The following is a 16,534-nucleotide window of genomic DNA, read 5'->3' on the forward strand; positions in this document are numbered from 1 at the left end:
GGGGGGGAGTAGTAAGTGGTGAAGCCACTTTGAAAAAGTCGCAGTGCAACGAATCTCGGGGATAGAGTGACGAGAGAGGGAGAAAAAAGTGGTGAACTCGAGAACAAAATCCACGGAAGTCTCTTTGTGGTGACTTTTTTTTTTCGTCTTATTTCCCTCGTCCATTCGTGCGGGGGCCTACTGTTGTGTATGAAAAGTGAGGATATTGGGAGTTCTGTGGGGATCAAAGTGAAACGTGATACGGAAGTTTAGGGGTTTTTTTACTGTTGAGAACAACAAATGTGAACTGGGGATTGGGGAATTAACGTGTTTACGATTGAGGGGCATTCAATTACGGCTGTTGGAGCTATGGATTGTCTGGTGTTCCGGATTTTTGTGAGTACGATTGATTCGTTATTCTTCGCGGAGAGAAATATTCAATAAAAATTACGTATCTTTTTCATTAAGAGGTATTTTTTTTAGTGTGGAATTGTACAAAAATTTTGGAAGTTTCTATCGAATTTAATTGCCACTCATTCCCATTAAAATTCTGGAACGAAATGTGGTTGTAGGAAATTTTACAGAACTGTCATGGAATTTTTCCAGAGCGTTTCGTAATTTTTATTTGCATCTCCTGTGAAAAATTACCGTCACTTAAATTTTCTGAGTCGATCCCGTAATCGGTGAGGGAATTGTGATTTCCGTAATTTTTACTGAACATTTCTCTCCGTGTTTTGAGGCTGGGAATGATGAAATGATTTGGTGCTTCGGAGAGATGTCGATAGATTCGTCAATAATTGAGGGTGGAGGGTGGAATTTAATTGCCGGATTAAATTCAATAAATCTGGTCTCATTTTTGAGATTACAAAAATAGCTTTACAATGACGATTGATTTATTGGAATTTGCTGTCGATCTCGGGTTATTGACAATCAGAATTCAGCAGTTTTGCAGTTTCAATCAAAATTAAATTTCGCGAAAGACGGAAAACGTATCTTTTTTAAAATTAAATATCCCCCGAACCAATGATCCAAATCGAAAAAATTCCTTCTCATTCCAAACCTGTAAAAAATACCTTTAAAATAGCGTTCAATTTACTGAAATTCACTCAGCCAATCTCCACTAATTAACAATTAAAATTGATTAATTAATTAATTAATTAAATTAATTTACACTTTCACTTACAATTAAATTTCGCGAAATAAAAAAACTTGTTTTCATTTACAAACCAGCAAAAAACAGCGTCAAAATGACGCTCAATTTATTGTAGTTTCCTCAGCCAATTCCGATAAATCGCCAATCAAAAACATTTGTCGCTATCACATTTCTTACACAATAAATTACGAATGACAAATTACATTTCCCCGATCACGTCTTCCGCATTGTTCTCGCTCCATCGGTAAAAAAAATTGGTCTGACATCAGAGCGATGAAATAAAGGATGCCGTCCTCAGCGGTAGAAAAGAAATTCCAAGGAAATTAATACAACGGGATAAATAAAACCGCGCGGCTCGAGGGGTAAAGGAATAAAATGACGGGCGTCTCGTCGAGGAGAAAAGGGGATCGGGGTTGCGCGGATGCGCCCCTTCCCCCCCCCCTCCCCACACCGCTAGAATCGACCGGGGGCCTCACTAATAAATCCATTAACCGATAACGCACGTTTTTTTTACTCCTCTCCTCCTCTATCTCATTGATTTCACCAGAAAGCGCTTTTGTGGCCTCTAATGATATCTTATTTTACGCTGTTAGGGTACCCTCGCGTATCGAAAGTGCATTTCACGGGATATTGATATAGAATCGAAGGCAAACTCGATCACTCGTGGATTGAAAAATGGAGGTAAAGAATTTTTTCAACGTTAAAAGGGGGTTCTCGTTATATTTAGCGAAGGCAGTTCAGGTTGACGGGGTGGATTATTCCGCACAGGGAGAACAGCTGGGAAAAAATTATTTCGAAAATTGTGAGGGATTTTAATTATGGAGAAGGGTCTTGGAGGTGTCTCAGGTGTCTTAGATTGAGATATTGAACGTGAAAATGGGCCTTGTCGATTGATTTCGGAATGACTGAGATTATTTCGGGCTGGAGAGACAACGTTTGATAGACTAGAATTTTTCATAATGTCTTGAAAAAGAATTCACCGAATTTTCAAATTCGTGAAAATTAAGACAAAATGATGTATAATTTTTTTTATGAGTGCACTCCAGTCTGAGTTTAACTGCACTGTGAGAAAACAAATGAAATTCCATGTACAGTCGACGGTTAATTTTTAGGACAGTGAAACTGAATGATTTGACGAAAAAAATCATGAAATTTTAGGTTTCAGTGAAAATTTGGTAAAATTCCAGAATGTTAAACAGGATGAAGACGAGAATTCCTCAATTTATTGGAACTGCCAATCCAATATGAATATTCAGTGCCAAATTGCATTGAATTTTCAGTGAAATCTGAAATTAAATTTTTTTCCCTCTAAAATCGCATTATATTTACCAGAATTTTCTAATTTGCTATTAACTTTCAGGAAAAAATTCAACTGAAATTCCAGTGGTAATTAAATTCGATAATTATTTCCGACCAATGTACCGGAAATTTCAGACATAAATTTTTAAGATTGCAGCCCTTTTTTTCAACGGAATTTTTTTTTTTGAATCAACGATTAAATTAAATTTATTTCATATCACTCAAACATTTACATGGATGGGTAATTGGGGCTTGTGGTGATTTTCACGGAATTCAGTCGGATTTAACCTGGAGATACTTTTATCTCTATCTTCGGATGGAGTTTGAGACGATGGTTTGACGACACGTCAGCTCTAATGCTCTCAATTCCACTCACGCCTCTCGATAAGTCCTTGCGGCGCTTGGGAAGGCGTGCTCGGATAATAATGATTCTCATGCTGGGGTGACACACACGGGGTCAAATAGAGTAGAATCCACAAAATGGGGTGATGGAGTTTTGGGGGTGAGGCGGGGTGAGAGGTGGGAATGACGAGAATTTTGAAGGATTGACGGATTCGGTACGGGAATATCTTGGAATCGGTGGGAGTTGGGGAAGTTTTTTTCGGAAACAAAATGTAGATCGAAGTGAGATCTACAAAAGAGGTAATTTGAAAATGTTCGCTAATTAGTGTAGATTGTGAGATATTTCCCCACAACTGGAAAGTAAACTGAAGACAGGAAGTAAATCTATTAAATTTTTTACTTTAATTTTTTATGGATATCTCGGTATCTAGAAGAGATAGCTAAACTTTTACCGGAGACAAAATGTAGATCACAATGGGATACATAAAAAGTATTTTCTCAAAATTTTCGCTATTTAGTGCAGATTTTGAGAAATTCCCTCACAACTAAAAACAGAACAGAAGACGGAAAATAAATCGATTCTATTTTCAACTTCAGATTTAGTCGATAACTCAAATGATAAATAAATAACAGATTAATGATAAATAATTAATATATTTGGGATAAAACCGGCTAAACCCCGGTGTTAAAATCAAAGAGCTTCACCCCGTTCCAAGTCTCCCGCTCCGAATTCCGTTATTTTCCGTCTCCATTCTCCCAACTTCCGTCCTTCGACACTCTCCATGTTGACTCCACCCCCGTCCACTCCCTCCCCCGAAAAAAAAATCACGATAAACCCCCCTGAAATAAAGAGACGAAAAAACGTCACCGTAAAATGGAATTTCGAGAAGTAATTTTCTTTCTTGTCTCGAGTGGTCTCCCTCGGGCGTAGAGCGAAGCGTTTCTCATAGGGGGCTCAGAGAGAAAGGTTGAGACGAAGAAATAGATCTCGAGGTAAAAAAAAAAATACCAGAACAGAACAAGAGAACAGTTTCCTCGAGGTCCAGTCCACGAGGTATTTCTCACCTTCTCGTTTCACTGGTAAAAGATAAACCTGCACCTTGGGTCACCCATTCCCAGGCATTTATTGCCAGTCAATTTAGCGTGGCTCATTGAGAATAAGAAGTGTCTGGAGGCGCCCCTTGCGGTGAGCGTCGCGCCCCCCCATTGTCAGAGCTGTCCTTTTGTTGACTCTCGCGTCGTCTGAATTTTCCTGGCGTACCTGTTTCTCTCGGAATTATCTCGGCAGAAATGTTCTGTCGGGGCTCTCCTCGGGGGTCAAAAGGACCGCGCCACTTGGCAGGCTAGGGCACCATGACACTGAGGAGTTTGAGGAGTCGTTGGGAAAAATTCCCCTGGGTCACCTGTCTCGTTGAGAATTGAGTGATCTCAAAAGAACGGAAGTGTCTCGCTCTATCCTTGATATTTATTTTTAATTAAGAGCTCTTCAACTTTTTACCCCTTCGTATTTTAATTAATTTTCTTGTTCGGTGGAGGGGCCATAATTGTCAAAGAAAATTTGCAAATCAAAGGGACAAGAGGGTTTTTAATTTTTTTTTTCTCTTGAAAAATTGGAACATGAAGTTGTAAAAAAATAAATCATCGTTTGGAAAATAATAAAATCAACGGGGAAATGGGAAATGATTTTTATTCCTTGAAAATTGATGAAAATGTCGAATGATTTTAGGCGAATTTCCGGCTACACTCGTTGCTGAATAAAATGCTGAGGGGAGAGAATCCATAGAAATTGAATCGAAGCCCATAAAAAACAATTTGTATTCAGTGGGAATATTGAGAGTGAATGGGTGATTTTTTGATGCTACAATTGACACTCGAATTAATTTCATTGAATAGGACCCCTTTCAATCACTGCCAATACAATTCCATTTACCATATTCAGCCATGGCTCGCGGAATGGATGAGATAAATAGATCACCAACGAAGGGGCTATTCTATAGTACTAATTTATTTCCAGTCCAATATTCACATTTTTTAGAATTTGGGAAGGTAAGGAGATTAATAATTGTTGATGAAAGTGAATTAATGATTCCTACATTTTTTGGGGAACAATTTAAATGAAATTTCAAGTTTACATTGATTTTTTTGATTAAACTAGGAATTTTTAATGACAAAATTCCATGAAATTTCAAACATCTGAGCAGCAGAAAAACAAGAATTCCCTAATTTCCTTGAATTCTCAATCAAAACATGAGTATTCAATAGTAAATCCCATTGATTTCCCAATTAATAAAGAAAAAGAATATTTTGACCTGAATGTTTCCGATTTCTATAAATGTTCATGAATTAATTGATCTGATTTCAAGTTTCCACTGATTTCATTCATTAAACTGGGAATTTTCAACGTCTAAATTCCTTGAAATTTTAGTGCAACTCCCACTCAATGAAGATTTAATAGCAGAATATGTCCACGTGATCAACAACGAATGGCGGAATTCACTCCAATTGTATTTTCCCCACGAAACAATTACCGGACTGAATAAAAGACGTTCGGATGTAATAAACCGACGAAGTGGCACGTAACATAACAAACTGAAACTGGGGAACATAATCCTGAAACGATCCCCCGACGTGAGTGGTAAAGCAATCCTAATTAGTGGGAGGAGTCACTCCTCGAATTGCAATCACAATTTTCATTGTCCCTTCGTAACCGCATGCCAGCCTCACACGTTCATGGATATCGTAACGACGGGATGAGGCTGTAAGAACCCTGGGGCTGCGAAGACAGGTGGCAATCGTTACCTAATTATTTTTCCAATTTCTCCGGTATCGTCAGCTCTTTTTGTTCGTGAAATCATAGACCATCTGCTACAGGTTTTTTTTTAAAGTTCTCGAATTGCGTTCAAGACGATTTTCCTTTCGTCGTTCATTTGGATTATTCAAAGGTTTCGAGAATGTTTGAACATTTTTGGTAATTGTTATTGAATAAATTAAATTTTCCAATTTTTTAATTTCATTTAAACATTCAATTTCAATGATTTGTTCATTTGGGATAATCTCTCTTTAATTGTGGGATATATCTCTATTTGAGAATAAATTCACCTGAATTTTCCTGATTTATGTTAATTTTCAGGGAGGAATTAAACTAAAATTTGGATTTTTCACGGAATTTTTAATCAAATTGTGAATTTTCAATGACGAAATTCCTTGGAATTTCAGTCAATAGGCATTATTTTTCTTTCATTTTTTATTTAGATTATTCAAAGGTTTCAAGAATTTTTCAACATTTTTGATAATTCTTATTCAATAAACAAAATGATAAAATTGGGGAATTTCTCGCGAATTGGGTTTCAAATCTAAACATTTAATTTCAATGATTTTTTCGTAATAAAAAATTGCTGAATATATTTCTATTTGAGAATAAATTCACCTGCATTTTCCTGATGTCTGCTAATTTTCAGGGAGTAATTAAACTAAAATTTACATTTTCCACAGATTTTTCAATTAAATTGGGAATTTTCAATGACGAAATTCCTTCAAATTCCAGAGGAACTATAATCCGCTAAAAATTCGCAAAAGGTGGCGGATCCCTCCCGATTTATTCAAGTAAAAAAATTCCGTGTGCATCAGCAAAAACTATCATCTTCCGCAAATCTTCTCATTGATTTTTTTTGTGTCTGTAAATCATCTGCATCGCTGAATGAAAGCAATATTTAAATAAAACAAGAATATTATTTCTACAATCGCTGCAAAGCCCAACGACAGAGCAATATACGGTACAGTGAACATATATATCGCCCAGTTAAAACTTTACACTCTCGTAAAATAGACGACTCGGGTCAGCCGTAGTTCGTCCCTTCGTCGTACGACTGCGGGTATGAATGCACTGGGTATACGACGATTATAGCCTCACGGTTGTATGCCATATCACATCTACCTGAAATATACTCCTGAAAATATAACCACATTGGTGTCCAATTCCGTCGTCACTCTAGATTTCACTAATTTCAGCGGAATTTTAAGAGGGCATTCAGAATAAATTCGTCTGCTGTAGAATTCACCAGTGACAATTGGCTCTAAATCGAAATTAAAGTGTCACTCTTGACATGTACGGAAGAGAGCCGATTAAATTAGCTTTCGTTTTGGAGATTTTCTATCATAAAATTAGGGAAGTCAATTATTTTTTCGTTCTTGAACGAAATTAATTTCTAGAAAAAATTTAAATATGCGGAAAACAGTGATTATGATCGCATTTTATCTGAACAATTAAAAATTTTATTTTTATTTTTCGGGGAGAATTAAAAATGTAGAATCAAGTTTTTGCACTGTTAAAAACTTTCCCCTGAAATTTCAAAGAATTTTGTCCTTGAAAATTCATAACTTCGTGGAGAAATCTGTATGAACCTTAAATTTCAGTTTAATTATTCCGGAAATTGATGAAAAATCAAGAAACTTCAGGGAAATCTCTCCTTGAATGCCAGATTCCTCTGAATATTCCGGGAATTTCTTCAAAATTTCCTGAAATTTAAATATTTTTAAAAGGAATTCTCTAAAAATTCATGCAAATTGTGGAATTTTCGTCTTTCTGTCGCTAAAAAAAATGAAACTTCACTTGAAATTCCCTTGACTTTTACTTCTTAAATCGAATTCACTATATTTTCCCGGAGAATTCATAGATTTCTAGAAATTCGTTGCATCACTGCAGAACACACATACATTCCTCCCACGTAATTCCCCGAATAGTTAACGTTGTTGATAAAGAGTTATGAAAATCTACTGCGCATATCACCCGAGGAGGATGCCAAAACGTTTGACCTCGTTTCTGCAATCCTCGGGGATGAAAAAGAATGAGGGGAAGAATCAAGTTGCTAGAGAGACGCGCATGAATTTACCTCCAGGGTACTACGTCCTCTCGACTGACGTCGATCGTGGGATAATCGGGTGTTTGAAAACACCCGACCTCTCGTCGCAAACGCAGTGCTGAATGCCGCGGATCAGCATGAAAGATTTCCCCCTTCGGGATCCTGTTTTACCAGTGATTTTTGTAAATATGAGGTATTGACAAGTCCTTACCGCGAAGTTTAGTTATTCGTGAGAGGGGAAACAAGAAATTTTCACGCGGAAAAAAATTAGAAAAAATCGGTTTTCAAGACGTCTTAATTTAAGATAGACGCAAGTGTCTTATGAACTAATTTTTGAATTGTGACGGAATGCCGTCATTGAAAACTCATAATTCGATGCAAAAATTGAAGAAAATAGTGAATTCCACTTCAATTTTTTGAGACTTCACAAAAAATAGGGAATTTCAGGGAAATATTTTCTAGAATTTTCAAGCGTAATTTAGTCATAATTAATCATGTGTTGAGTCAGAATTTGAGTAAGTCAACAATTTAATATTCATCATTTTTTTCCTCCTGAATTGAATTAAATATCACTCTCCCAAAAATTACCACTAAGTTATTCCCCGAAATGTCAATTTTTTTCTCAGGTTTTCTAATGCTCCACTGAATATTTCCATTCAAAAACATTTTTCCACTAGTCCAAAAATTTTATTTTCCCTTAATCGTAACAAATCGCAAAAAACCGCCCTCTAATGAACGCCGGGAAATTACTACGTGCGACACGGAGCGTTTTGAGGCTCATCCGCTGTTAAACCTGAGCCGTTATTTTTTTATTATATTGATCGGACACGCAATTATTTCTTTTAAACCCGCTACACGATTTTACGCTTTACTCCTCGCTCACGGGGGTATAATTTGTTTCGATTTTTTTTACCTCTTTATTACGAGGAGGGAATGTTACCATTAATTATCCCGTGTAAATACTACGGTAAAAAAGTGAGGATGGCATGAAAAAATTCTGGCTCATTGTTGTGGCTACTGACTTTTTACGAACATTTAGCGCCAGTAGGGCCGGGGGGAGGGGGAGGGGAGTTGAAAAAGGAGGAAAAAATTGGGAGATAAATTGAGGGAGAAACGGCTGGAACGGAAAGTGAGGTGTTGCTGGGTTATTGCGGGTTAATTACCCCCATAAAATTGTTATTCGTGCAGAGGGATGATTAATTCCGCGTGGAATTGAAATTTCAGTCAGAGAGCCATGAAGTCCGCAAAATCAAAAGGATTATTCTAAAAACTTAGGAATTCTCTTTGTGGCAAAATGTGACGGGACATTTTCGAAGAAACTACAGGGAAAGAATATAAAATGATTTTTTTGTCAAACCATCTTTAGAGGTCCTAGCACGCCATTTCTCGACCCGCTCTTTCGTTTGAGCTCAAAAAAACATTCATATCTTGTCTGACATCTTTGCTACAAACTCGGGTCTTCAACTCGGGTTTTCAACTGAAGGCCCGAGTTGTAGACCCGAGTTTGTAGCAGCGATGTCAGATAAGATATGAATCCTTTGTGTTTGAATAAATTTTTGCAACATCTCAAAAACCACTGGGGCAAAACGACTCGTCTTTCGACTCCATAAATTTCCTCAACAACAATAACTCTTATTTTTATTGACTAGAATTGATATTTCCCCTCGACTATTTCCATTCTCCAATAAAATGGTCTCGTGTCACGAGAATTCACACCAACCGCGGCATGAAGTGACGGGTTAAGAGGCGTCGGGAGAAAGATAAAACTTAGAAGACGGGGGGAGATCCTCTCGAGACAATCGTGAGGTGACGGCCAGTTTCCCGTGTGTATCGATAAACGATAAGAGTTCATTGTTTACATTTTCCTTCAGTAGAAGGTGACCCTCTTGAACAGACGTCTTAATTCAAGACATTAGGCAAATTTCGTGATGACTGACATTTCGAATGTCTTAAATAAAACGTTTCTCGAGTAAGACACCCAGAATGTCTAGAATGCACGTCTTAATGTCTTAATCAGAGCCACTTAAAATAATATTTCAAGTCGATACTATTATTACGCGTGTGCAGGCGTTATTTTTAATAATCATTTGACACATGAGTGACTTTATATTTTGGTACGCGACTTTCATTCTATTTAATTCACATTAAAAAACCACCCTGAAGTATTTATCGTTAAATTTGAACGATAGTTGGTTAACAAAATTATTTAAAAAACCAAAAATTTATATACCGTTAAATCATCTAATTTCGCAATTTATTCCTCTATCTACCGAATGCAATACTTCGATTTTTACATCTCCGCACGATGTAGGGGAGGGTGGGGTAAAAAGGACACTATTTACTTTTTTAAAAATATTCCCAAGTCAGAAACAGATTTATCAATTGAGCTAAGTCTAAACTCGTCACAAAGGGGAAGAATTGTCCTTTCAATTGAAAAATAACATTATTTTATTTCACGAACAATTCAACACGTCATGAACATTAAAAAAAAAATCAAAAGTGTCCATTTTACCCCACCCTCCCCTATTTATTATTGTAAAACATTTCGCTCCTACTGGAATGCAAACAGCGCGATGAATTAAATTTAAAAATTCGTTAGCAATCGATAAGTTTGAGCCTTCAATAATCATCCCTCACGCTGAGGTAATAACTACCGCCATTTCGTGACTCGATTCCCCCACTCTGCATAAATGATGGATCAACACCCCCTCGGCCAACCACTGGGCCATGTTATTACTTCCTAGTTTCCCCTGGTAATTTCAATCGCCGAGTTATCGTCGAAATCTCTCCACCTGACTTCTTTACACGTTTCTCGGTCTCTCTCCCTCTCCCTCTCTCTCATCCCACCGCATATGCAACTCAGGCCAACTTTAGGTATCCCGATGTGCCCCACGATGCAATTAATTCTCTCCAACTGCACAGAGCGTGTAACGTGGGGGTAATATATACCATTGCAAAACACCTCTGCTGGGCCGCCTACTTACCTCTTGCCCACCCGCAGTGGACCTTCACCTTCCTTGATACTCCGGAGAACGCCAAATGGGCTACCGTGACGCGGTAAATTGCTGGCCATCTTCAGATGCGCCGTTTCTCGTTTCATTTTAAAGTCATCTCCCGAGTGAGATCTTTGGACATGACAAAATGGTGAAAAAATCAGTCATAGGGAGCGGGAATACCCGGACTGGAAGGGGATACACGGAGAGAATGTAAAATTATAAATTACTGTGTACATAGTAATCGAGGACCGCACGAAAAAACTGAAATTTGATTTATTTCAACCGAACTTTTGCGACGAGAAATTCATTTACGATTTACAAAGCAATTTTTAACGGACAAAACAGTATAAAATGGACGGACAAAAAAATTATTTTCAAAAGTGTTGAAGACGCTTAATTTTTTCACCAATTTTTACTATTGAACGATGAGAAATTACTTGATTCACGAATTTTTATTATATTGAATTGAAATTTTTTTGTACGATTCAAAACTTTACTTTATAGTCTCCCGTAAAAACTCAAAATTACTATGTTAACCCTCGATTACTCTCTTCAGCGGGTTTCTCGCGCTTAAAAAATCTGAAACAATTAGAGTTTCTAGTGCAATCTTTTTATTAAGCGTTGGCGTCGTCCGTTTTTTTCTCGGAAAATTTGTTTAGCAAAAAAAAACGTCGAACGAACAGAGAAGCGGCGTCACGCCGCCCGGTGCGAGTGAGTTCCAGTCGACCGCTCGAGCGCCAGTGTTGCTACATTCACGGCCGTGCGTGAAAGGGGCACCTAACGATAAGCGCCAAAGTGGCAACAGCGCGCTCGGTTTAGCGCACCCGCGCTGCGCTAACCGACGGATGAAGGCCGGAGTGACAAAAAAATCATTTTATATTCTTTCCCTGTAGTTTCTTCGAAAATGTCCCGTCACATTTTGCCACAAAGAGAATTCCTAAGTTTTTAGAATAATCCTTTTGATTTTGCGGACTTCATGGCTCTCTGACTGAAATTTCAATTCCACGCGGAATTAATCATCCCTCTGCACGAATAACAATTTTATGGGGGTAATTAACCCGCAATAACCCAGCAACACCTCACTTTCCGTTCCAGCCGTTTCTCCCTCAATTTATCTCCCAATTTTTTCCTCCTTTTTCAACTCCCCTCCCCCTCCCCCCGGCCCTACTGGCGCTAAATGTTCGTAAAAAGTCAGTAGCCACAACAATGAGCCAGAATTTTTTCATGCCATCCTCACTTTTTTACCGTAGTATTTACACGGGATAATTAATGGTAACATTCCCTCCTCGTAATAAAGAGGTAAAAAAAATCGAAACAAATTATACCCCCGTGAGCGAGGAGTAAAGCGTAAAATCGTGTAGCGGGTTTAAAAGAAATAATTGCGTGTCCGATCAATATAATAAAAAAATAACGGCTCAGGTTTAACAGCGGATGAGCCTCAAAACGCTCCGTGTCGCACGTAGTAATTTCCCGGCGTTCATTAGAGGGCGGTTTTTTGCGATTTGTTACGATTAAGGGAAAATAAAATTTTTGGACTAGTGGAAAAATGTTTTTGAATGGAAATATCCAGTGGAGCATTAGAAAACCTGAGAAAAAAATTGACATTTCGGGGAATAATTTAGTGATAATTTTTAGGAGAGTGATATTTAATTCAATTCAGGAGGAAAAAAATGATGAAATTTCAAATTGTTGACTTACTCAAATTCTGACTCAACACATGATTAATTATGACTAAATTACGCTTGAAAATTCTAGAAAATATTTCCCTGAAATTCCCTATTTTTTGTGAAGTCTCAAAAAATTGAAGTGGAATTCACTATTTTCTTCAATTTTTGCATCGAATTATGAGTTTTCAATGACGGCATTCCGTCACAATTCAAAAATTAGTTCATAAGACACTTGCGTCTATCTTAAATTAAGACGTCTTGAAAACCGATTTTTTCTCATTTTTTTCCGCGTGAAAATTTCTTGATTCCCCTCTCACGAATAACTAAACTTCGCGGTAAGGACTTGTCAATACCTCATATTTACAAAAATCACTGGTAAAACAGGATCCCGAAGGGGGAAATCTTTCATGCTGATCCCGCGGCATTCAGCACTGCGTTTGCGACGAGAGGTCGGGTGTTTTCAAACACCCGATTATCCCACGATCGACGTCAGTCGAGAGGACGTAGTACCCTGGAGGTAAATTCATGCGCGTCTCTCTAGCAACTTGATTCTTCCCCTCATTCTTTTTCATCCCCGAGGATTGCAGAAACGAGGTCAAACGTTTTGGCATCCTCCTCGGGTGATATGCGCAGTAGATTTTCATAACTCTTTATCAACAACGTTAACTATTCGGGGAATTACGTGGGAGGAATGTATGTGTGTTCTGCAGTGATGCAACGAATTTCTAGAAATCTATGAATTCTCCGGGAAAATATAGTGAATTCGATTTAAGAAGTAAAAGTCAAGGGAATTTCAAGTGAAGTTTCATTTTTTTTAGCGACAGAAAGACGAAAATTCCACAATTTGCATGAATTTTTAGAGAATTCCTTTTAAAAATATTGAAATTTCAGGAAATTTTGAAGAAATTCCCGGTATATTCAGAGGAATCTGGCATTCAAGGAGAGATTTCCCTGAAGTTTCCTCATTTTTCATCAATTTCTGGAATAATTAAACTGAAATTAACAGTTCCTACAGATTTCTCCATGAAATTATGAATTTTCAATGACAAAATCCCTTGAAATTTCAGGGGAAAGTTTTTAACAGTGCAAAAACTTGATTCTACATTTTTAATTCTCCCCGAAAAATAAAAATAAAATCTTTAATTGTTCAGATAAAATGCGATCATAATCACTGTTTTCCGCATATTTAAATTTTTTCTAGAAATTAATTTCGTTCAAGAACGAAAAAATAATTGACTTCCCTAATTTTATGATAGAAAATCTCCAAAACGAAAGCTAATTTAATCGGCTCTCTTCCCGTACATGTCAAGAGTGACACTTTAATTTCGATTTAGAGCCAATTGTCACTGGTGAATTCTACAGCAGACGAATTTATTCTGAATGCCCTCTTAAAATTCCGCTGAAATTAGTGAAATCTAGAGTGACGACGGAATTGGACACCAATGTGGTTATATTTTCAGGAGTATATTTCAGGTAGATGTGATATGGCATACAACCGTGAGGCTATAATCGTCGTATACCCAGTGCATTCATACCCGCAGTCGTACGACGAAGGGACGAACTACGGCTGACCCGAGTCGTCTATTTTACGAGAGTGTAAAGTTTTAACTGGGCGATATATATGTTCACTGTACCGTATATTGCTCTGTCGTTGGGCTTTGCAGCGATTGTAGAAATAATATTCTTGTTTTATTTAAATATTGCTTTCATTCAGCGATGCAGATGATTTACAGACACAAAAAAAAATCAATGAGAAGATTTGCGGAAGATGATAGTTTTTGCTGATGCACACGGAATTTTTTTACTTGAATAAATCGCGAGGGATCCTCCACCTTTTGCGAATTTTTAGCGGATTATAGTTCCTCTGGAATTTGAAGGAATTTCAAAATTCAATATTGTGTGGAAAAATCAGGGGAAATTGTAAATTTTAGTGGAATTATTCATTCAAAATTTATAGAAATCAGGAAAATTCAGCGCTATTTGATCATAAAATTTTAAAAATCCCAAATTTTGCTGAAATTTTGAATTTTTATTTTGATTTTTTTACTGAAAAGATCATGATATTCTCCACTTTGTGCTAATTCTTTCATAATACTTCCTTTAAAATTAGCAAATTGGATTTCAAAATTGCAAATTCGAGAGAAATTAATGAAAGCTGTAAATTAAAATTAAATTATTCCCTCAAAATTACTAGAAACCATGCAAATTGTTACTCAATAGTCATATTTAGATTGAAAATCCACGTAAGTTGCAGAACTCTCATTTTCCTGCTGCTCAAAAATTCGTAATTTCATAGAATTTCCAGTGAAATGTTAAATTTCAATAAAATGTCATTTTCTGTATAATTTTTCCTCAACTTCTCCCCACGCAGATGTTCCCTTTAATTTTCAATTGTGAATGGCATCATCCGGTCTCTCTCATTCTCCCCCCCCGTGTTAATGAATATAACGTAAATATTGATAGTTTACCGAAGTACTCCGGCTCCATGATATATCACCTGAGTTATGTCGCCTGGAGCTATTGAATGCATCCCCGGGAGCGAATAACCGTATGTTCCACAGTAAGCAGTGGTGAATCTGCATGTTTAGCGTTCTGCCACGTCATATGAGCACTCTATGGGGCCCTTTCTTTAGTGCACACAATCTTCTGTCGTATCGCAGCAGTTGTTGGGAACAGTATTGCTCAAGTATTGCTATCCACCCAAAAATCCAGCGACAGACGAAATTTCCTAGAACTATTTGCACAAGCAAGAGACCAAAATGATGAACGATGTTTGAAATAAAATTCCCCTCTGTTTATTTTTACCCCCTGTCTGTCACGTATGTAACGAGAAATCAGAATTCCCGAGACACTCGGTTAGAATTTCGAATGAAGTGAGTCATGGAAAAATCCTGAGATGCGTAAAGACTCGAGAAAAGCTGTTTAGACAAAGCGACTTCACCGAAAAAAAAAAAACCCAGTAGAGAGATAGAGGAATAAAAGCACGATGAGGGAATAAAGGGGATGTCAAATAAGCATGCGGTGGAATAAGAAGAATTCAATATTTGTAGAGCAATGCTTTTTGATAAGTTGCCGGAAGCCATCACCCTCCTAGATTTTTTCTTCCAGCTCACAAACTGACGTTGAATGCTCTTAAAACAGAATTTTCATTTCCCGTCATATCACGATGCCAGAAAGTTCAAGGAAAAATGGGAATGTAATATTCTCTACTGCTGAGACGAACGGGGAGTAATAACAGAGGGGCATTTTCTGGGTTAGAAAATTATGTCGATTCCTATATTACGGTGACATTTGCATTTATGTTCAAATGGCTTATTGTTAGTGGAATCTAGAGTAAAATGTCGGATAACATTTTTAATTTATAATTTGATGCGGAATATGAGTGGAGGAATTGTCATTTCAAAGCTGCTCAAACATGTGGAATTTCCCTGAATTTTCAATGAAATCTGAAATTTCGTCAAGAGGTGAAACGGTTGAACTCCATTTCGACTTATGGTCAGTTATTGATGAATATCTCGGAATCTAAGGCAGATAGCGAAATTTTAGTTGAAACCTCTTTTGTAGCTTTCAATTAGCTCTACAAAAAAGGTTCTGATGAAAATCTCGCTACCTCCCTTGGATTCGGAGATATTCTCCAAAAACTCAGCTAAAATCTGCACCCGCAGGAATTACTTGTTTAAATCAAATAAACAAGTTTATTTAAATGGCACAAAGTAAAGTTTTTACATCAAGCAAATTTGATTATTTGAAATTAATAAATTATTCATCCGATGGTAATAAATAATTTATTTGGGCTAAAGAAATTATTTCCTTGAATTTAACAAAAACTTCAAAATAAAAATTTTCATTGAATTCCTAACTAATTTAATTATTTCGTCCCTCTAAATCGCACTCAACCTCACTCCTGACAATTTCTACTCGAATGTCCATGAAATATCAATTTTTTTTCCAACACCGCAGAGAGAAAAACTCAATTGTCGAGCACACTGACATTCCATCCCTCACCAAACTCGAGAGATACATCTAGATAAATGCGGTGAAACGTGCCCAGTGCCCTCTGACCGGATAAGTTTCGACCGCAAGAGTTATAAAAGGCGTCGCGACGCCCGCGGGACAACACTTTGCTCGGTGTCGCACTTATTCCTCCATGATTTACTGTCTCCCCTCTTCCCCTCTCCTCTTCCCAATGTACTTTTCCTTCGATTCCCCTCCCCCTCGCCCCACCCCCCCACCCCTCCC

At 37.4% G+C, this 16,534-nt stretch overlaps 1 protein-coding gene across 4 annotated transcripts in view; it reads left to right on the top strand.

The window, feature by feature from the left end:
- The first annotated feature begins 29 nt into the window (after window positions 1–29).
- The window catches only part of LOC107038239 (protein madd-4), a 119,730-nt gene continuing 103,225 nt past the window's right edge, over window positions 30–16,534 (top strand). For all 4 annotated transcript variants that reach the window (XM_015257227.1, XM_015257226.1, XM_015257228.1 and 1 more), the window contains exon 1: window positions 30–375. Coding sequence is in view for 3 of the 4 variants with exons in the window: in XM_015257226.1 (XP_015112712.1) it covers window positions 349–375 (27 nt within the window). In the remaining variant the exon portion in view is untranslated. The remainder of the gene's footprint in view (window positions 376–16,534) is intronic.

Source organism: Diachasma alloeum, unplaced genomic scaffold, assembly GCF_001412515.2.
Source record: "Diachasma alloeum isolate Michigan unplaced genomic scaffold, Dall2.0 Dall_scaffold_00279, whole genome shotgun sequence".
NCBI lineage: Eukaryota > Metazoa > Arthropoda > Insecta > Hymenoptera > Braconidae > Diachasma > Diachasma alloeum.